Here is a 22,105-nt window from a genome sequence, read left to right as displayed (position 1 = left end):
CCTCACAGCCCTCGCTGCCCGGCTTTCACTTGTCACAAGGCAGGATGCGTTTGCAGGTGTGTTTTGCAGTGATCAGAGTTGAGGATGGAGCTTTGGTGGCAGTGAGAGCTGCGCTAGCTGGCGGTGCTCAGCGGTGCAGATCTGTGCGTGTTCAAAGCCTGCAACTGATGGCACAGTTTCCTTCCTGCCCTGCTGAGCACCCTGCAAGGAAGCCCAGCAGCAGCGCCAGGCCGGCAGCTGGGGGCACCCAGAGCACAACCACCCATGTTGGCAGGAACCTCAACCTCACACCTCGCTGGGAGCGCTCCCTGCTCGGCACTGTGGCACAGGGCTGGTTGCTGCTGGGAGAAGCCTTTCCCTTCTAGGTTTTGCTAAAGGAGCTGTGCTCCTCGTTCACCAGGAACAAAGCGGAGCAGCACTGCAGCGGCTGGCCCACGTCAGGCTGGGCCGTGCCCTTCCTCCAGGCAGCAGCGTGTCCCCACACACAGGAGCGCTCGGTGCCACGTGGCACTGGGATGTGTCCCCAGGACACCCAACCCATCCCACTGCTGCCTGCCGGAGCCTGGTGTGCCTCACAGAGCCGTGGGCTCTCAGCATGGCTGGGTTGAGGTTCCTGCCAACGTGGGTGGTTGTGCTCTGGGTGCCCCCGGCTGCCGGCCTGGCGCTGCTGCTGGGCTTCCTTGCAGGGTGCTCAGCTTCATGAGGTAGATTAGATCCAGGTTCCATTAGAAACCACTGGAAATGGGTTCCCAAGGAGTTCTAAGGTAAATCAATAATGTGTGTAGTCTCCCTGGCTGGATGTGGTGGCTGAGCTTACGGTTCATTTAAGCCTTGGATTTACAGTGCTTCCCAAATGGTTCTGCTGGGGCTGACTGACATCTGGGTCAGACCTGAGACGGAGTTCCTCAGCAGTGCCCAGCAGGTCTGATTTCCTCCCCCTGTCCACGTGGAACGGGGCTGCAGGGCGGTCCCCTCCATGCCCAGCTGGCAGGCGGTGCTATGGGAGCCCAGGGTGCCACTGTCCCCATCCCCATCCCCATCCCTGTTCCCATCCCTGTCCCCACCCTCAAACCCTGGCGCTGGTGTCTGAGTTGCCCAAACAGGGCTCAGGCTGGGCATGATGCAGGGCCATGGTCAGGGGAATCTGCCGTGCCCTCTTCCCCACGCTGCCATTATTATCAGGTTTTTCCCTGTAGCTCTGTAAGGCGGAGATGGAGCTGCTAGAACAGAATCTATTTTGATTACTAAAACTCCTCGCGATGCTAATTTAGTCAGCTCGTACGTTACAAATGTAGGCTCTGTGTGTTCAAACTGTTCTTCTTTTTTTACTTAATAAGTTCTCGAGATAGTTGCCATGGCAATAATCCTGGATTCTGAGGATACGGACAGGCCCGCAGGAGCCAGCACAGAGGGAGCAGAGCCCGACTGCCTCATGGGGCTCTGAGCAGTGTCCCCAAGCGGTGTCTGGCAGTGCAATGTCTCCACAGCAGCTGGAAGTTCTGCCTTTTGGCAGTGGCAGATGGAGTTTGGGGGCGAGGGGTGAGCTGGTGAGCAGCAGGAGCGGAGCCTGGAGAGCCTCCTCCCCGTGCACCGGGGGAAAAGTGGTGGTTTTGGGGCTGACCGCGTGGCCCCGTAACCAAGATCCCATCTCCCGTGTGCTGGGAGGGACCACAGCCCTCGCGCATCCTCTTACACCGCTGTGAGTGCATTAAATGAGCGAGCAGAGCGACAGCTGGGCAGGAGACTGCGAACAATGAAGGTAAAGTTGGCTTTCAGCGACGTGACCCTCTCCAGGCTGCACGCCAGAGGACCATAAATAATGGATGGGAGCAAGCACCCCGGCCAGCACGCTAATGTACGGAGCGGCTCAGCGCTGCTTCGCCATTACGTCAGTGCCGCGCCGGGCTCTCCTATCAGCACTGTAATTTTACTGCTTTTAAATAATAAATTGTGCTGGGAACTGAAATACTCCTTTGCCCCATTCAAGCCTACCAGGGTGTGCAAGCACACAGATGAATTTTACATATGGTAAAGATAAATTTTGTATCAGGCTGCAGAAAAATTCCTCACGGCCGGGGCTCGGCCCCGCCAGGCGATGGGCGCGGGGTCGTTGGGCACAGGCCAGCACTGGTGCGTGGGAGAAGTCCCCATGGTGGCTGTGCTGCTGGGAGCCTGAGGGCCGTTTTTGGCTTCTTCCAGCATGGATAGTTGTCCAGGAGCAAAAGAAACTTCTTACAAATGACAGTGTGGTACAGCACAAAGCCTGAGATAACCCAGAGCTTGCTGCAATCCCAGTGCGCTTTTGATGACCTGGGTTTGCAGTGGGGAGGGATGAGGCGTCCCGGTGCCCTCAGGGACCCTTTTTGATGGATGCTGCAGCCTGTTTGTGTGCCTTCCAGCTGGGCTTCTGGAAATGCAATGCAAAAATATCCTGTAACTGTGATGGGAAGAATATACGTGCACCAAAGCTGTGCAGGAACTGAGCAGATTGTGTCCCTGTCCCTGTGGTCGGTCAGTGTCCCCATGGCAGCCCCATGCCGTGCCAGCAGGAGCTGCTCAGGAGGTGATGCTCTGTTCACTCACCTTTTGCAGCAGGACTTAAGGAATTGTTATTTCTGAATCAGGAAGTGAGCAATGCCACGGAGCCGCATAAGAAAGTGTAAGCAGCTTACGGCGGATTACAGTGACTGACCACTTGGCTATGCAATTAGATGGGGCGATGGTGTGATAAATCAGGAGCAGCTGCTTACCTGTCCCATGATGCTGTTTATCTCGGGCACGTGCGCTCCACTTTCCTTGGGTGGAAGGGTGCCTGGAGCTTGTTTTGCAAGAGCAAAGTGTCTGTGGGTCCCTTGCAGCCCAAAGCCACTCTGTGATTCTGTGGTGTCATTCCCCAGGCAGGGTGCACAGCTTTGTGTTGGGCTGCCTGAAAATGTGTGGGTTCCACTTGCAGACCATCTGAGTGTAGGTGCTGCAGGGCAGCACGGTGTACAACACACCAGGCCGTGTGTTGGTGCTGCCCAGCAGTTCTATGAGACCTCCCATGCCTGGGGACTCTTGGACCCCAATGCACCCCAGAGCCACCCATGCTGTCCTCCTGGGTCCTACATGGGGACCTGTGCTGCAGCTTTGCTTCTCCCCATCCCAGCATCTCGTCAGTGCTTGGCCTGGCAGTGCATCCTTGGCATCCCCAGCAGTGCAGGCACCTTCCCAGTGTTTCTCAACTTCAACCACAGTGTTTACACCTGGCTGCTGCCTTGGTGGTGCGGAGGGCACCCGGTGCCAGGTGGTCCTGGGCCCTTTTTCCTCCTTTTCCTCCTGCCTTAGGAAAGCTGCTCCCTAGGGGCTCAGAGCAAAGCTGTGACGTGGGGTTGGCACCTGGGGGGCACCATGCGCTGACATCAGCTGGCGTGTTGTGGTGTGCTGGTGATCCAGAGGCACTACACAGCTTCCAGATCTAGGTGAGCCGCAGTAAATTGCCTGTAGTTAAAAAATGATGCTGATTTAATTCAAATGCAATAACGATTAACACCGCTGATCTCAACTCGCTGAATTTCCTCGCAGCTCCAATTGATGGGAGAAAACCTCAGCACAGGGAAGGAGGGAGAACTTTGTGCTCGTGCCACTGCGCTGCGTTTGTCTCCTCGTGCATCTGCAGCTCCCAGCAGCTGCAGCTCTGCTTTAGTCCTAGCAGTGAGCAGCACTGTGCCACATCACCTCGTGGTGGGCACCGTCTGTATGGATACGTGCGCACATCTCCGCTGTGCTTGGGCTCCTGCAGTGCTTGTTCCTTACTGGAAGCCTGGGGAATGGCTTTACCTGCATGCCCACAGCCCGTACCCTCACTGCACAGTGCTGCAGATATCCACAGATGTTCCTGCAGGCTTTGGGCAGCCCGAGCTCTGGCTGCTCCTTGTGCCATGCCAGGCCAGCAGTGCGCCGTGCCGCTCGGTGCGCGGTCACCCAGCTCTGAGGGAGCCGGGGATGCTAACGAGTTTGCATACATTGAATTACAGGCAGGGCTTTAATAGTATGGTTTTTAGGCCCTGGCTCCAATCCAACATTTTTTCGTGCTATTATCCTCTATTTACAGCTTTCTGAAATCAGCTGATGTCACCGCACATATGTTTAGAGCCGTTGCTAAGGTGATGAGCTGCAGCGTGGGCGCCCACGCAGCCCCAATGAAAGGCTGGGAGCTGCTGGGCAGCGTCTGTTCCACTGCTGCTTCGTGGGGAGTGCTGAGAGCCACGGAGCTGTGCCACCCCGACAGGGACACAGTGGGCACCGTGCAGCGGCTCTGCTGCACCACGGGCTGCGTTTAGGGCTGCAGCTGCTCTTCACCCAGAGGCAGGCAGCGATTGCCCCAAATCCACGCACCCGAAGGCTGGTGCCCATCCCACGTCCCCTTCGTGTCCCTTTGGTGGGGGTCTATCCTACGTCCCCTTTGCGTCCCTGCAGTGGCACATGTGGGTGATGTGTTCCCGTAGGCAGAGCCCATCTCCCATGGAAGCCATCCCCCAGAATGGAAATCAATGGACCATCCTTCCCTGCGGCGAATGGCACCGAGCTGCCATCACGGCAGGGCAGGATCCTGTCCCACGCAGGGCAGGGCTGCTTGTGGTGTGAAATGGAATAGCAGTGCCCACCTGGAGCTGCCCACCAAGATTACGCTGTAGGAGTGTTATGGGGGAAAAGTCCTCTTGGGTTTAAGCTGGTGTGTGAAATGTGTGTGAAAAAAATCCTCGCAGTCCGAGGTGTTTCTGTGTCTTTTAGACAAAAAGGAATAAGCAAAATCCGTCTGCCATTTCAGCTGTGAGAAGACGTGGATATGTGTGTATCCATCTCTATTTTCCAGTCCTCCAGTGCACACCAAGCATCTCAAATGATGACAAATGTTTTCTTCCCTGGGACCTCACTGTTCTCCCACGGATATTTCTTTCCTTTTTTTAAAGGATGCTCGCTAGGGCTTGACCTAGTTTGGCTGCCGTCGTGCTGCAAAACGATGCTGCACGCACCCAGCACAGCTCCCTGCATTCCTGCTCGGTGGGCTGGGCAGAAACAGCCTCGCATTGCCCTTTCCATTCCCTTTCTCCTTCCCTCCCCCCTGTAAGGACAGGATTTAGCACGTGGCACAGGTGTTCAGGCACCGCCGCAGGAAGCGAGAGCCTGGGTAGCTAATTTTAGCATAAAATATAAATCTTGTTAATTACTCTCTGTGCAAGGAGCAGAGAGGTGAGGGCCATGGCAAGGCATTTGCCCTGTCTCGCTCCCACCGAAGCTGCCACAGCTGGTGTTGCTGATGGGCAGTGCTGGTGGGCAGTGCTGATGTGCCAGGCCCTATTGCAGGAACGACGCCATGAATGTGGAGCTGACGTTGGGGTGATGCTGTCCCACTCCCTGCTGCTGTGCTGCTGCTGCCACGTGCGGGTCGTGGTGTGGGGCATGGCATGGGGCTGCTCTCAGCAGGGCACTGCTGGGGCTGCCTGATGTGGAGCAGTGAGGCCTGGGGGCACGGCCACATTAGAAAGGAGCTTTTATTAAAATAGTGCATTGGGATGTGGCAGGGTAGGGCTGACCTGCTGGCTGCTGTGCTCTGGGGCCGCTGCAGGGACAGGGCTGTGAGCCAGGCTTGTCCCTGGGGTCCCTGCTGGGCTTGTCCCTGTAGGGTCTCCGCTGGCTTTGTCCCCTACAGGGACTCTGCTGGGCTTGTCTCTGTGGGATCGATGCCAGGCTTATCTTTATAGGGTCTCTACTGGGCTTTGTCCCTGCTGGTCCGTGCTGGGTGTATATCTATAGGGTCCCTGCTGGGCTTGTCCCCATAGGGTTGATGCTGGCTTTATCCCTATAGGTCTTGCTGGGCTTCCCTCTGCCTGCCTCCCAGCTGCTCTGTGCAGCACAGCCCTGCCCTGCGCCTTGCTGCAGATGGGGCCTTGCACTGGGGGTGCTGCTTTGCACATCCCCTCACCCCCCCACAGGTCTGGGTTTTTATTCTGGGAATCCAGATATAGCTCCGTGTGATCAAGTGCTCATGACGATGTGGAGTAATCCATACTTGGGGCAAATCCAGGGCTTAAAACTCCTAATAGCCATGTCCTGGGTGCTGCAGCGTGTGCTGCGCCGAGCTGGGGAGTCAAGGTCTTCGCTTCTGATGGTTTAATTTGGACAATGAGTATCACTTAATAGCAGCGTTTTATGACATTCGTTTCACTCTCACTTTTCAAAGAGTTCTTGTGATGCATTCAGGCTCCAGGCCCTTTGGATGCTAATGGACTTCTGCTGGGGTTTTGTTTTTGTTGCTGCGTAGCACCAGGGCTCCCATTCGCCGGGGCTTGGTATGAAGAACGCCCAGCGCCGGACAATGCGCCCATTCACAGCAGCACAATGGAGGTGGAACGGTCCTCATGTAAATCAGCATGCAGAGCCCCATCCGTCCGTCTGTCTGTCCGTTTGCTGGGCTGGGAGTGTGAGTGCTGTGATGCCAAAGGAATGTGGTAGGTGTGCTTGCTGCAGTGCAGCTGTTGGGTTGAGGTGTAAGAAGGTGAGCAGCTCCTTGCCCCGGGCAGCGGGGATCCAGCTGGCAAAGTGCTGCTCCATCTTCTTACTCTTAAAACCAAAACTGGCCTTAGCAAAGTCCCCGCTTTGTAATGTAGTACAGCAGCAAAGTAATGCTGCTGAGCTTCCAGCAGGCTGAGGGGACACGGCTGCTGGAGGTCCCATGGCACAGGGCTGGGTCTGTCAGTGTTTGTCCTCTGCAAGTGGCCACCACTGGGAGCAGCCCTGGGCCAGAGAGCGACTTCACACTGTGCTCCGACCCACACCGACAGCAAACAGCCACGCTTTGTGCTGCTAAAGCTGGGTTTAATCTCTCTCAATCTCAGTCACGAGTCAGAAAGGTGAAGGGGTTCATGGAGGCCGGAATGAATCCAGCCTGGCCCTGTCGGTATGAGCTCCAGGCGCAGGGATGCCGAGCCACGCTGCCATGGGAGGGGAAACCCACAGCTGTGGGCTGGTTTCTACACGGCAAACCAGGAGCTGCCCCTCCTCCCCAGCAGGGCTGGCCATGGCTGGGGGGACTCATGAAAAACACTGAACCACAGTGTCAGTGGAAAGCAGAAAACTGTTAGGGAAACAGGCTGGGAAGTCATTGGAAAGGCCAAAAAATGCATTGAAAGTGCACAGCTCTGTTGTAGGTGTTGGGGAGCAGGGCTCCAGGGAGTGGATCCCAGAGTGCCCACAGGGCTGAGCCTGGACGTGGTGCCCAGCAGTGCTTTGGCTGCAAGCTGTGCTGGGCAGCAGGAGCTCCCAGCCCCCGAGAGGAGAGGAGTGTTTTGGGGATGCTGTGGTGCGCCTGTTTCACAGCCTGGTGGTGCCTGCGGGGCCTTGCCTGGAAACCATGAGGAGTGAGATGGGCTCCATTGCTGGGTGCTTCCTCTGAGATTCCCCCAGGTCTTCCTGAGGTGTCCCACATGGGCAAAGCTTTGGGTCTGTGTGGCAGTGGGGTGGATAGAGAGAAACACAGAGCTGTGCGAGGAGGAAGAGAGGTGCTTTGCTGCTCGAGTCCTTCAGGTTTCTGTGCAGTGGGAGCTGGGCGTTGTGTTCTGCTTCCCTGCGCTGAAGCATGGGATGGGGTTGGACCACAAGAGAACAAAACCCTTTGGGGTTACTCTGCAGTGTGTGCTTGCACACGTGCACAGGGACAAGTGCTAGCAGTGTGCAATAGTAATTCACTGCAACAGAACCATGCAAACCACACAGTTGGCAGCACTGGGTTCAGAGCAGGCTGTGCCTGCTGGCACCAGGCTGGGCACAGACAGGGCTGCAGGCAATGTGGGTCCTCATCTGCGGCTCTGGGCTGGGCGGCCGGGGCCGTGGGAACCGATGTGAGCACACAGCCTGGTCCTGCCGTTGCGAAATGCAGCTGTGGCTGCAGAGCAGGAGGCAGCGCGGTGGGAAGCACTGCTGGTGGTTTGGGGCTCGCGTTTATCCCAGCGCCGTGCATCTTGAGAACGGCCCCATGTGGAATGTTCAGAATCCCGAGGCAGCGGGGAAGAGATTTCCTAATATACTCGTGTTAAACAGCAGACTCGGCGTTGTAGAAAAATGTGGAGTTGTCATCAGGACTTTGGAGTGGTGCTGGGCAGGAGATGCTCACAGGGATCACAGGATGGCTTCGGTCCTGGCCTTGTTTGGGAAATAAGAGCGATGGGGGATGCGCTCGTGGTGGAGATGCTGAGAGCTGCTGTAGGAGGGGGGGGTCTGTTTGGCTGCACCCCCCCGAGCGCTGTGCAAACCCCTCCCGGCAGGAGCAGGGCATGGCTGCTGTGGGGTCAGGCAGAAGGCAGAGGGCAGGGTCATGGGGGACCAGGTGCTTCTGTGAACCAGAGAAGAATCCATGCTGAGAGATGAACACAGATGTGAGAGCAGCCAATAGGAGCGACATCCCTGCCCAGACGGTGAGAGCAGGAGGGCAGCGAGTGTCCGAGAGCAGGAGGATGCTGGGTGAGGGCAGGGGGGCTCGGAGCCCAGGGACCCCTTGGAGTGGCACACGGTGCCATGCTGATGGTGATGGCCTGTCGGGTGCCTGGTGACACACAGAGCACAGAGAGGCGACGTGTCATCGTGTAGATGTGATCTGTCTGAGCTGATAACTCAATCTTCAGAGATTTGAGGACACCTGTTTTGGGGATGGAGTCTTCAAAAGGAGCCTGAGACTTACAAAATTTTGTATTTTGACAAGGCTTGTTCTTATTCCAGCCATTACAGACCAAACAAATGTGTTGGGTTTGCGCAAATAGCGTCTGTGCTTCTCACTCCCATCCCTGTCTTTGAATTTTTGTGGTGGGTAAAGCCTGCAGCCGGCTCTCCTCTCGCTGTCTGATGCTGGAAGACGTCTGCACAATTCCTCTTGCTCCGAGCTGGCAGGATGTGGGCACGCTGCAGTGCACGGATGGAGGGCACCCCAAGGCTTCAGCACGCCACAGCCACAGTGCTGCCATTGCAGCCAGGACCAGATTTGGTCCACGAGGGGCCCAGGGTCACCCAGCAGCCCTCACTGCTCCCAGCACGGCCGTGTTGTGCAATCAGGCAGTGGATGGCTCCTGCCTGTTTCCTTTCCCTTTTGGGACCGTCACTTTTGAGGTCCTCTGCAGCCGCGTCTGGTCTCGGTGTGTGGCCTTGGGCTTGGCCTGCCTTGTGCAAAATAAACAACATTTTCAGCTGGTTCCTCGCCCTGAGAAGGGAGAGAAGCGAGGGTGTGCTGGGAGATGTTTCAAGGCTGGAGGCTGCTGAGGGCTCACAGCCGTGCGGTGCCCTGGCTCCATTGTTTCCACGGAGAAGCACACGGGATGCCATTCCACTGCTCTCCCACTCCTGGCTGTGTGACCCACGTGCAGCCGTCCCGTTCGGGAGCCCTGTCGGTTGTTCACAAACCAGGCGCGGTGGCGGCGGCGATGGGCAGCACCGGGGGGCTGCAGGGGGCGGCGACAGATGTGAGCAGAGCCCCAGCCCGGCCCCCCCTCCTCCGAGCTGCTCCAAATGGAGGGCTGCAGCTCTGCTGATTGTTGTGCAAATGCGCTGCTCCCTGCAAGCTGTCGGGCAGGCGGGCGCTGTGTGCGCACCGAGAGCAGCAGCTTTCCAAGCGTAATGAGTCAGCGAGAGGAACAGAAGGGCGCAGAATTAATCTGGCACCCGTCTGCCTTCTCGCAGTTAAACGGGTTCTCGTGGCTCCACGTGAAGAGGTACCTGCCCTGCTGCACGCAGCCACGAAGGCAGCGAGAGCAGAGTTCTGTGAGGGTCCGTGGTTGGCGTGCAGGGCGTGAAGCCTTCCTAGCATGGTGCTGGGCTGCGTCTGCTGGGAGCAGGACGGCTCCTGGGGCAGAAGGCAGAGCTGAGTGTTTCCGTGTCTTTTACAAAGCACACACAAGCTTCCATTGCTCACCACAAGCCAGCTGAGTTTCCTTTGCTTGGGCTTTTGGTGAGCGTGGAAGTTACCTGTGCTGCATTGAGGGCCAGCAGCTGAAACCGAGGGGAAAAAGCCTTAAACATCACAAATCGGTATCGGCACCTGGCAGAGGCTCTCAGGGCTGTGAATTGCTGCGGCTGCTTCCCCAGGAGCTCACGGCAGTGCTGGGCCACGAGGGCCTGATCCTGGCTGAGAGCGGGGCTGTGCTGAACCCTCGGTGCTTTTTCCAATCGGCCCTCATGGTGTGTGAGCTTTGGCACCTAGGAAGGAGCAGAGCACAGAGATGCAGCCTTCTGCTGCCGCTCCTCGCCTAGGCGATGCTCTCCATCCTCACCGTATGGACATGCTGGGTTTGTGCCCAGCCCCGTGTGCTGCCACCCAGCACCAGGGCACCAGCACAACATGCTCAGCCGTGGGAGGAGGAGGAGGAGAAGAAGGGTGTCCCGGTTCCGGGGTGTCCTCACACTGCCTCTGCTCCATGGCTGCTGCTGCAGGGCTGGGATGGGGCCTGCACATTGCTTCTGAAGTTCCTTAAAGACAAAACCAACCCGCAGACCAACCCCAAGGGCCCTGCGAAGCCTAAGCGAAGCACTGAAATAAATGACGATGGCATTCCTAAGGTCCTTGTAGAACACCACACCCCACCGTCCTGCCCACCCCCCATCCCTGGGGTGCCCAGCCCCCCCGTGCCGGGGGTTCCCTCTGCAGGCCGGCGGGCTGCAGGCAGTGCTGCAGGCTGCGGCTCCGCGCCCGCTGCGCTCTCTCTGTTTTCTTTCTCTCTCCCCGCCCACAGGATTCCCAGTCTTGTGATGCAGCTCTGCGTGACTTTGTTCCTGGACCATTTCCTGCAATTGTAGCCGTGCAGAAACCCGGCTGCTGTTAGGAGAAGTTAATGGGAGCAGTGTGTAGCGTTGTCAGGTGGTAATTAGCTGGGGAAGGAGTTTGCAAATGGTTGCTGTTCTGGCTGCTTCAACGTAAGCGCAGGGAAACCTTTGCTGCAGGAGTTACGGGTCGCTGCTCGGAGCACTGCTGCTGCACAGATGCTTTTTAGCCTCTGGTCTCCAGAGAAGAGATATTTTTGTTCACCTAAAAAGGCCTCGCCGGCCTTGGCTGCAGCCCGCTTTTCTGATCCCCGTTCCAGCTCATGCCTCGCCGTATTTCAGATGTCAGCTGCCTTTTCAGCCCTGTAACCAGGCAACACGTGGCAGAGCAGGCAGCGCTTTGTTATTCCCGGCTCGCCGTACCGGGCCGAGGCACAGAGCCGTGCTGCAGCGAGGGGGAGCCCCGGGGAGAGCCCCGCAGTGCTCACCCTGTGCGTGGCTCTGCCCTCCTCCCCAGGTTCCAGAAGCGAGGTTTGGGAGGAGATTCTGTGCTGGAGCAGCAGGAGGCTTTGGGGCAGAGGAGGTTGCTCTCTGTCCGGACACACAGTCTGTCCCAGGCTCCCATGCCATGTTTGCAGGGCAGGTCCCTGCTTGCTGCTGCGATGCGGTGCCATCCTGCTGCTGCCCTGGGTGGGTTCCATGTGGTTTATCCCCCACGAAGGTTTATCCCTGTATCCCCAGTGAATCCATCCTTTTGCCACGCCTGACTTCTCTTTTCCTCTCTCTAACAGACGGTTGATGATGAGGCGATGGCAGCATAAATGAAGATCAAGTAAGGAAGGCAGAACGATGCCCAAGGGTGGGTGTTCTAAAACACCACAGCCAGAAGATTTCTCTCTCAGCAACGACATGGTGGAGAAACAAACGGGGAAAAAGGTAGTGTGGTTTGTTTGTTGCTTTCCTTTGGGAACGCTGCCCCTTGTGCCTGCCACCTCTGAGCTGTGACACCATTTCTCATGTTGGTGCCTTGCCCAGGGCTGTTCTTCCCAACCAAACCTGCTTGCTGGCGCTCTGCCTGCAGGTGAGGTCCCCTCTGCTTTCTCAGCAGCTGTGGTGCTGCCTGGGAAGTGCTGCACCCGCCCAGACCTGTGTTGGTGAGCAATGGGAGTGCGTGGGGAGACTTCCAGTAGGGCTGGGACTGTGTGAGGAGCTCTGCTGAGCGTGGAAGGGCCAAGCAGCACTGTGGTCTCGTGAGTGCTGTGCAAGGGAGGGGATCTTCCTCCTCCTCCTCCCCCCTGCAGCTGCCAGCACAAGGTCTGGGTGCTGAGTGCAGCCTGGCCAGCAGCTGCTCTACACAATAGCTGTTGGGGTTTATTTGAGGGCCTGACTGGGCCTGAGATGAAGTTGTAACAATAAAATCTGAGCGTAAGGGTAAGTGAATACATGCTTTTCCCCTGCTTTCCCACACCCAGATGCTCATTTGCTCCAGACTTACACTGTGCCTCCTCCCTCTCAGCTTTTCTTGGCATCCCCATTGTAGCTTCCAGTGAAGAGAGCTGCGTTCAGGTGTTACCTTTAAATAGAAACTCCTCTGTTGTATTCAGCAATGGAAACAAACATGGCCCACTGTTCCTTTGCCCCCCCCCTCACCCCAGCCTTCCCCGGGCAGTGCCTTGTCACTGTGTCTTTTGCTCTCATTCCACCACCCTGCCACATTATTGACAAAAGGAGGCAAACAACAAACAACCAGAGGAGAAATCCCCAACAGAAGTGTGGCTGTGGCACTGGCAGCATCAGCCCAGTTCCCCTATCCGTGAGTTTGGGTCCATGGCAGAGCCACACTGCAGGGTTCCCACTCCCCTCATTTACCCTGGCCATTGCTGGGCCCGCAGCCTGGGGGGGCTGTCAGCCGTTCCTTGCTGTGCAGCCCAGCAGCAGCATGGTGCAGGATTCCCCACCCCACACATGACTGTGCTGCTAAACCAGGGGGGCGAGGGCGAGCCCTGCTGCCTGCCCACGGCCAGCATGGGCTGCGGCTCTGTGAAGGCTCCGGAGGCCCCGGGGGGAGCTGGGGCCTGGTCCTGGGGCCTGATACGGTGCGGGGCCTTATAAGGGCTGCTGCTGCCCTGGGCTGCCGGCTACAGCCCGGCCCGAGGGCTGTGCAGAGCTATGCACGCCTTATATGAGGAATTCCGCGGCTCTGCTCTGCCCCACGGCTGTGTGCTCACAGCTGAGGCCCAGCCCAGAGCAGCAGCAAGGAGGAGAGCCCCGCTGGAGCCGCTTCCCACTGCAGCCACATCCTGCACGGCTCGCTGTGAGCTGTGGCTCACAGGTTCTGTGTCAGTGGGAAATGCTTGGCTGAACGGTGGTCACACAACGTGGAGCAGGAAGGGTTCAGCCTTCGCTCGGGGCTTTCCTCCCTCCTCCCAGGTTCAGTACAGGGAGGCTGTCCCATCATTGTGCCCGGTCTGTGCTGCAGGTGATGCTGCTCGGGGTCGGGCAGCCTCGTGGTGCTCCACGTGGTAGCACAAATCCCAGCTGTCTCCCTCTGTGCTTTGAATGTTTTGTTGCAGCCTATGAGGACACATTCAGACTGTTGTGAACTCCACACATGGCGTCTGGTACCCTGGGTTTGGGGACACCTGAGGGACCCAAGGCTTGGGATGGTGCTTTGGAGATTGTTTCCCTTGCCCACAGTCAGTTGGGGTCCAGCCCTGCCCCTCCTCGTGCACAGTGCAGGCTGCCAGCTCCCCTGCTTGCTCACTGCAGCTTGTTTTTTATGAGCATTGCAACCTGAAACACTTCCAACATGTTTTGGAGAACAAAGGGCTTTGGGGATTTCCACGCAAGGCTTTGCATAAGAGGCCGGGATGTGAGTCAGGTTCTGCTGGTGTTGCAGTGGGAGCAGCACGGGGCCATGTGGGCACTGCCAGCTGCTGGGCAGAGGGGAGGGGGCTGCGAGCTGCTGGAGGTGCAGCTCCATTTGCATGGGGCTGTGCATGGCTCTGCCTTGCAGAACGGTGCCTCTGAGAGAATGCCATTTATTTTTGCTGTGAGAACCAACGTTTGGATAGGAAGCTGGCCTAGGCTGAGTTCTGCACGAAGGTAAAAAGTGGTGTTTGTTTGTCTGTACAATGAGTGACCCGAGCAGATTGCTGCCCCTGCCTGCCTCGCTGCTCGGAGGTGTTTGTGCAAAGAGGAGCTGGCACGAGTGCTGCTGGGCTCAGTGTGCACCAGGCGTGGTCCTGGCTGCTGGGGCAGCTGCTGGGCGCTGTGCTGTGCTGAGAGCACCATGACTGGGAGCTGTTGGTGCTGCAGCCTTGCCGTGGGGTGAGGGTGACTTGAGGTGGCCCTGCTTACTCATCTAGTCAATCTTACTAAGAGCGTAACGTGACGGCAGGGGGGTTTCCTGAAGTCATGCTCTGCAGCCTGCCCTTTGCCCAAGTGGTTTCCAGCAGCACCCAGAGAGAGACTTTGCCCCCATTGCAGAGCTGTGCTCAGCGCCAGCAGCCCGTGCAGCACACAGGCACTCAGTGCTCCTTTCTGTGCTGCGCCGATCTGGTTGGGTCCTTCCTTCTGCAGAACCCGAGTCATGCACTGCTCAGCTGGGTCCAGTTTAACTGAGACACAAGATGACCCGAAAGCGAAAACTTTACTCAAAGAAAGGACAACGTTTGTCATTACAATATTGGAAACAATTACAGAAGGAAAGCTTAAAATAAGAATCTGAAAGCAGACGGTATTTCCAGGAAAGTTGTGCTCTGTACTGCCTTAACTTCTCTGCGGTGGTTTGGCTGCAGCACCTGCGGGCTGCCTCAGAACTCACTGCCTTCTTGGGGAGCAGAGCGTGGCCCTCCTTGCTCCAGTATATCCCTCGCTCCTCAGGTTGGGTCCCAGATCAGCAGCTCTGAGTGCAGGTGGAGCTGCCCAGGCCTTCCCAGCGCCCGTGCTGAGCTTCCCTCTGTGCCTGGGAACACATCTTGCCCCATTCCCCTTTCTTTCTCTCCCCTAACACAGACCTTTCAATAATCTTGCTGTACTGCAAGGGCGAGCGTAGAGTCCTGCAGGCTCAGCCTCTTGCTTCAAAACCCAAAATGGAGGGAGTTCAGGGCAGGTGTTTCACAGGAGCTGCTGCAGAGCAGAGCTGGGTGCTGCTGCTCCCCAGCCGGGCGCTGGCAGCAGAGCCCAGCTCCAGCTGCGCTCACTCTGAAGACCACAAACAAAGAGCCGTGCTCGGTGCGTGCAGCACGGCCGGGCTCTGCTGGAGCTCTCCCCTGGGCTGAGGGCTGGAAGGAGCGCTGAAGTCGAGGAAATCCCACCGCAGGGTGCCAGGGGCTGGACTGCATCCTGGCCTCCTGCAGTACAGGGCTCCTTTGTACTTCAGTGGCGGGTGGGGACGCCAAGCGGAAAGGTCGGGGCCGGGTGTCGCTGGCAGAGCCTGCTTGGAACCGGGAGGAACAGGCAGACAGATGGAGCTGCCCTGCAGCCCTGCCTGCTTGAAGTTGCGTGGTTTCTGTAACATAAAACCTACAGGTGCGTGACTTCGGTCTGCGCAGGACGCCCGGGGTTTCAGTTCTGTACCAGCTTTCACTGTTGGTGTGAAAAACCTCGTCTGCCTCCGTGCTTTGTGCCACTGCCCTCCTCACAGTGTCACAGCCCTCCCACCACCCGTGCCGAGCAGCCCCAGCGTCGCCTCCTGCGCTCTCGTGCAACAGATTGGATTTATGCTTAAGGTCGCTTTTCCTCTTAAAATCCCGGTAGGAAGCAGCTTAGAATTAAGCAGCTAAATCCTTCAGCCTGTGCTGCCCTCTCTGTCAAAGTGCTTTTTCCTGCAGAGCCCGCAGCAATCCTTCTGCTGCAGCACTCCGACCCCGTGCCCGCTGTGCACAGCTGGGCTCTGCTTTGGGAGCGTGGGGCACGGCTGTGGCAGCAGCTCAGGCGCACACAGGTGCTGTGCTGGCAAGGGGACGGCCGCTAACCCGTGCTCTCCTTTCTCTTCCCAGGATAAAGATAAAGTTTCTCTAACCAAAACTCCCAAGTTGGACCGGAGCGATGGCGGCAAAGAGGTGAAAGAGAGGGCTACCAAGAGGAAGTTACCTTTCACTGTTGGAACAAATGGAGATCAGAAGGACTCGGATACAGGTACGGGATTCAGACTGCACGGTGCAAACAGGAGCGCCCTCTGAGAGGACAGAGCTCTCTAAAACTCAGATTGCACGCACCCTCCTAAAGCAGATGTGTTGTACCTGTGTCTGTATGGATGTGTATGTTACCCCTCTCTCACCATGCTTTGTTAGTTCGGGGCTTTTGGCTTCTGGTGTTGTTCTAAAACAGAGAAATCATTTCTGATGGATGCGCACACAGCTTGCACTGCCATGCTCGCTGCTTTGCCTGCAGCTGAGCAGCGTGTCCCCAGCAAGTTCCTTGTGCCGGTGTGCTGCTCCTGAGCTCATTGCTGGCTTTGTAAGCAGAGAGGAAAGGCTGTCCAACACCTGGAGATGGAGGGGATGTGATGGGGTGGCTGCAGAGGCTCTGTGGTCACGCTGATCTTTTTGGTGCATTTCTTGGAAGCCTGTGCTCAGGAGTAGTGCCAGAGTCAGGGTCACAAGCTGTGAGGAGAAAGAATCATGTAGAAGTAGGACTCAAAGATCAGAATACTCCTAAAAATGGTAAAAAGACGTGAAATCTGGGAGAGATAAGACTGCTTCCTCCTAGCCTTATAGTGGGGCTGTGTGTGTTGTCTGCCCTGCGTTGGCCTCAGCCTCGGTGTGTTTCTTTGTGCTGGGCAGTTCGTTGTTATCTTCCCCTTGTTGAACTCTGATTCCTAACTGAAAGTTTCAAAGCATCAGTGTGTGTGGGTAAAGGACAGCCACCCTGTGGGCTGTTCCTGGGGCTGGAGTGCCCTTGGGTGACAGAGGTGTGCTGGCCAGGCTGGGCCAGCCCTGAAAGCAGTGACTCAGAGCTTTAGGTCTCCTGGATGCGGAAATGTCACAAATGCTGCTGGTGACATGGAGAAAAAGCAATTCAGACAGAGCAGGTGGGCAGGGACAACCCAGTGCCACTTCCAGCACAGGGTCACATGGGCCACCGGCTACAACTCTTCATCTGCTGGAGTGCAGCTGGGCCTGTAGGTGCACAGAAGTACCTGGGGAGGCTGATGGGATCCCCCAGAGCTGAGCAGATGTAACAGAGTTGCCCACAGCTCCCATTTAGCCATGCCTCTCAACTACACATGGTCCCGAGCTGCGGGCTGCAGCGCTCCCAGCCACCCCATCAGGGTGCTTTTCGCTTCCCTTCCCAGCCTTGGGATTCAGCAGTGGGATTGCAACACCCGTGCGTGCCGTGCCAGACCCGGGGCTGACCTCAGTGATTTATTCCATGCAGCCGCGCTTCCTGGACGGCCACACGCGGGCGTCCGTGTTTGTCTGAGGACAGCTTTGCTGGGGTGATCCATGGCCACGTGAAATGCAGCTGGGAGACTTGGGAGCTGGGAGAGGTCACTTTGTGCCTGTAGTGGGATGTTTTCCATCTTTCCATGTTCAGGCAGCAGCACAGAGCCTTATCAAGCTGTGCCGCGAGGCGATGCCTTGCCCTGAGCAAGCTGCACAAGCTGCAGGCAGGGAAGCGATTCCACACCAACCCAGTTCTAAAACCCGTACGAATTATTCCTTCCAAATTGTTTCTAGAGCAAAAATCCTGGATCTCAAGTGCTGGGGAAAAAAAACAGCCTCCATCTGTGAGCCTCCGAACTGTGCCTGATACAGACCCAGCAGCATCCCTCTGCCTCCACTTCTCCTCTCTTCCTTCTCCCCTCCAGTGCAGCTCCCACGCCCGGGATCCTACGTGCTGCCTGGAAGCCAGCACTGCCAGCTCCTTCCCCAGCAACCCTGGGCTGCCTGCAGCTCCTTGCTGGGCGCCGTGCTGGAGGGAGCTTTGGCATTAAAACAGCACAGCAAATGGTAATGTGAAGAAGCATGCTGTAGGGGAAGGGATGGCCCTGCTGGGAAGCTCCAGACTCAAGGGGTGCAGCCCAGCATGCAGAACGCAGCACGTTGGTCTTGCTGGGAATGGCTTCTTCAGCTTTAATGCAGGCTGCCACTCGAGGTCCCCCAGCTCCCTGCAGGGAGGAGTGTTGTTTTGTGGCTTTCTGTCATCCCTGGTGAGAGGCAGGACTCAATGGACATCTCCAGGGCACCTGGAGAGCTCCTGGGAGTGGCAGGACTGGAGGAGGGCTGGTTTTTGGTTGCCAGCAGGTGCTCATGGCTCTGGGCACAGCCTCTTCCCATGCTTCGGAGGGAGAAGAGCACAGTGAGGCTGCTCTGTCCTAATGGGGTCACTGCTGGCTGCTGCCTGTGGCCCCTCGGCCTCACTGCAGCTTCAGGGCTTGGCCGGCATCTCGGGACAGGTTATGCATGTTTGCAGGATGGGAGTATGGAAAAGAGGAGATGGTTTTGTCCAGACCATGCCTGAACCCTGCTATTGCTGGCTGATACCCTGGCTTCAATAAACTAGCTCTTAAAATTGCAGGCGTGGCAGCTGGCCTGTGCTTGTGCCCATGTTGTAGCCATACAGCTGGTGCAGAAGAGGAGCCCTTCTTCCTGTGTCAGAAGGGACCGCAGGTGCATTGACCTCAGCAGCAATGCTTCAGAAACAACTGCACCCTGAATACCAGGGCAATTCTAATTCTGAAGCCTTCTGAGGAGGGGTTCTGGTGGGCAGGAGGGCTGTGGGGTGCGGGTGTTGTTTCTGCGTTGCTGCTCCCAGCAGAAGCTGTGGCTGTGTGCAGCCCTGGCTGGGAGCACTGAGTTGGTGCCACGTGTTTGGTAGCGCTGTGGCTTTGGATCATGGGATTTCTCAGCAGCGCTCAGTGTTTCTGTGTTGCTACAGCCATGCAAGCTGGACCAAATGTCCCCCGCACAGCAGTGGGGGCTTGGCATGGGTCAGGGCATGGGATGGGGAGCAGTGTCCCGTGGTGTCAGAGCTACGGACCGCTGTGCTCCAGCAGCATTCGATGTGCAGCTCGGCTCCGGGCTCAGCCTGCAGCATGACGCCGATCCGAGGTCAGCGATGCGATGAGTCAGAGCCGGCCCAGCCCTTCCCTCCCCGCAGCACACAGCACAGCCCAGCACTGCTCTGCACGGCCCCTTAGTCACTGCGTGGGGGTGGCAGTGCGAGGAAGGAGGCCCTGCTGTGTCCAAAGCAGCATCTGTGAATGTGCTCGTTCCTTCTGCGTGGCTCCGCTCAGGTGTGTGCAGCTGGGACTCACAGGCTGTGCCACGCTGGGGCTCGCATTGGTTGGATGATTTCAGCCCTTTTTTTTAAAACTAAAATAGTTGAGAAGCTGTTCTCACCTAGCAACCGGGGAGGAGTGTGTGTCAGAGCTGCTCCGCTCCATAGTGCTGCACAGTGCGGATGGGCTGCAAGCAGCAGCAGCCTTCACATGGCCCTTTGAGCTCCCTGCACGCACCAGCCAGCTGGGAGCAGTGCAGGAGGTGTGTGTGTATGTGTGTGTGTGGGGGGCAGCCACCCCCTGCCCCCCCAGCTCTCCTTAGCATGCAGGGGAGCGGCCACAGCACACCATGGCTCTGCCAAGCATCCATCAATGATGGCTTTTTCTTTCATAGAAGAGCTTTTATCGGCGCTGTCTGCGGAGTCTCCTGCCCCCGGCTGCTGGGAGGAGGGGGGGGCCTTCCTCCTCCTTTTCCACCTCCTCCTCCTCCTCCTCCTCCTCCTTTTTAGGGCCTCGTGGGAAATGAGAAGTTGGGCCCTGAAAATGTCTCTCCTGGAGTTGTCTGTATTTATCACAGAGATGGGCTTCTGATTGAAATTGAACACTGGGGTTTCCCCCACAGCAGCTGGATTGTCAATGGCTGCTCTGCATAGGCACACTGACACGTTTATGATTGTGTGAGGGAAGCCATGCTGCTTGGGCTGCTGGCAACCTGGGGCATAGCATTGAGCCTCTCCCAGCTGAATCCTGCTTCTGGGCATGCTAGGGCTGCAGGGCTGAGGGTGTCAGCTCTGCTTCACCTCTCTGTCCTCCTGCCCTCCCTTTGGCTGCATGCAGGCAGCACCACCGTGTGCTCACCCTGCAGCTGCTGCAGCACACACACCAGCTCTGTGCTGCAAACCATACCTTGCTCCGTGCTGCAGGCTGCACACTCCCTGCTGCAAACTGTTCTTCTCCCTGCTGCAGGCTGCATGCTCCATGCCCACCCGCTGCCCTCCTGCCCTGTCCCTCAATGCTGGGCTTGAGGCTGCCCTCGCCGTGCGCCCTCCAACTGCTGCAGCAGGGATGAGTCACACTTACGCATGCCAAGTTGGGGACTGGGAAAGCAGAGCTTGTGCAGTCTCTCGGGGTGCAATGCAGTCTCCATTGCTGTCTGTGCCATTCTAATTTATTCCTATTGATCTTCTGTTTGCGTGCCTGCACGGTGAATAAACCCGGAACGCTCGACCCGTGAGAGGTGCTGGTTGCTGAGCTGCTCAGCATGAGCTGCAGCTTTGGGAATGGTATTTTTCCTCAGGGTACCACCTTGTAAGCCTGTGCTGTCATGTCAGAGCCGGCTGGGCAGACACTGCCTGCATTACAGGGCACGTGGGAGCAGGGAGCTGCTTCCTGACCAACCCACCTGAACCCGAAAGGTTCCCCCACCATTCACTTCTGCCTGTGCTGAGCTCTTAGAATCACAGTGTGGTTGGGTTGGAAGGGACCTTAAACACAATGCACGGGGCACTTGGAACCTGGAGCCAAGCTCTGTGTGCAGCTTCTCCTCGTGAACCTGCAGCAGCGGTGCTCCGAGCAAAGCTTTCCAGGCAGCCATGGAAGAGGTTGTAGCTGTGGGGCAGGGAGCCCACGTCCTGCAGGCAGCCTGGTGCCAGTGAGTGCTGCACAGCACGCGCTGCCCGGGTTATTTTTGTCGTGTCGATCACATGCTTTTTGATGCTAAATGTTCTGTGGAGGAGGAGAATTCTCCAACTGCGGAATGAATAGGAGTTTAGGGGTTTGGGGTTGAACTTGATAATGAATTTTTGCAGATCGCAGGCTCGCGCTGACAGCCTGCAGCAGCCACGTGCATTAAGGAAAGCTGCCCAAAGCACTGCCCCGTTAGCGCTCAGGTGGCAGTGGGTGCAGTGCTGAGGCTTTGTCTGGAGAGAGCACAATGTGGGTTTGGGATTTCTGGGCTCACATCAGGCTTTGCAGCCCCAGCGGTGAGCAGAGGAGCGGGACTGGGGTTGGGCACCTGGGGCTGGGCACAGTGAGGCAGGGCTCACCCTGTGCTCCATGTGATTGGTGTGCCAGAAGGAGTGAGGAAGGGAAAAAACAGGAAAGAAATGTTATTTCTTATTGATTCATAGTCCGGGGGAGGAATGTATGGCTCTCAGAGCCTGTCAGAGATGTGCGTGTTCTGCTTAGGTGTAAGGTGGAATGTTTGCAAGGAGATGTGTCTCAGTGAAAACAAGGATATTGCCAACTATTTTGTCACCTGCCATTGAGAAATAGCACAGATGTGGGGTCCCGGGCTGCTGTCTGCAGGGTGTGCAACCTCCATGCAGGGGGGGAGGTGAAATGTGAACATAACCCCATGGGACCGGGGCCTTTGGTGGCACATCGCCCTGCCTTGGGCCTCCTCCCCATCCCGTGTCAGGGGCAGGGATTGTCACCTGGATTTGATAACCTCTGTCACCATCCCTCTGTCCACAGCAGGACTCATCAGTGAGCCAGGCTGCAGGCATGCAGAGTTGGGTTTTCCATGCACACACACCGTGTCTCATGCTTTTTGCAGGGTTAGGACAGTTGCCTGGTAGGAGGCACGCAGCAAGGCTGCTTGGCAAGGAGTCTTCTTGCTGCTCTGCAGATACACGTTCTGCCTCCTGCTTGGCTGGCTGCATGAAAGGAAATTGAAGTTTGGTTTCCTCAAGTGAGAGCTGGAAGCTTTGGCCGCATCCCTGCAGTGGGGCACGGGTGGCTGCGGGAGCACCAGCACCAGGGGAGGAGCTGCCAGCTCTCCTTGCCTGGGGAAGGGAGTGATATTTGCAAAGAGAAAACTGGATAAACATTTCAGAAAGATGTGATCAGGCTTCTCGCCGTGATGCAGCAGTGGGGTGGTCCGGCAGGCTGAGCTCTGTGTGGTTTGGTGAGCTGGGTTGAGCTGGCAGCACTGCGCAGCTGTCACCCTGCACCTCTGCAGCAATCGTGTTGATCCTGCTAGTGACTCCAGTTCAGGCTGCTCTGTGGCAGCGGAAGGCTGCAGGCCATCCCTGAAGCACCGTGGCATGAAATGGAGGCTGCTAGGAGCTGGATGGAATGTCTAGCATGGTA

At 57.3% G+C, this 22,105-nt stretch overlaps 1 protein-coding gene across 3 annotated transcripts in view; it reads left to right on the top strand.

Moving 5' to 3' along the window:
• ANKRD11 (ankyrin repeat domain 11) overlaps positions 1-22,105 on the top strand; it is an 81,351-nt gene that overhangs the window by 45,336 nt on the left and 13,910 nt on the right. For 2 of the 3 annotated variants that reach the window (XM_031615412.2, XM_090149489.1), the window contains 2 exons: positions 11,574-11,718; positions 15,786-15,924. In XM_031615412.2, coding sequence (XP_031471272.2) covers positions 11,632-11,718; positions 15,786-15,924 — 226 coding nt within the window. In that variant the 5' untranslated portion in view covers positions 11,574-11,631. Of the gene's footprint in view, positions 1-684; positions 6,492-11,573; positions 11,719-15,785; positions 15,925-22,105 lie in introns of those variants that run through there. The other variant, XM_031615414.2, reaches the window with a different exon arrangement.

This window comes from Phasianus colchicus, chromosome 13, assembly GCF_987193195.1.
Source record: "Phasianus colchicus chromosome 13, bPhaCol1.hap1.1, whole genome shotgun sequence".
In the NCBI taxonomy this organism is placed as follows: domain Eukaryota; kingdom Metazoa; phylum Chordata; class Aves; order Galliformes; family Phasianidae; genus Phasianus; species Phasianus colchicus.
Note: the sequence above shows the minus strand (reverse complement) of the source record. Positions and strands in the feature narration are given on the sequence as shown.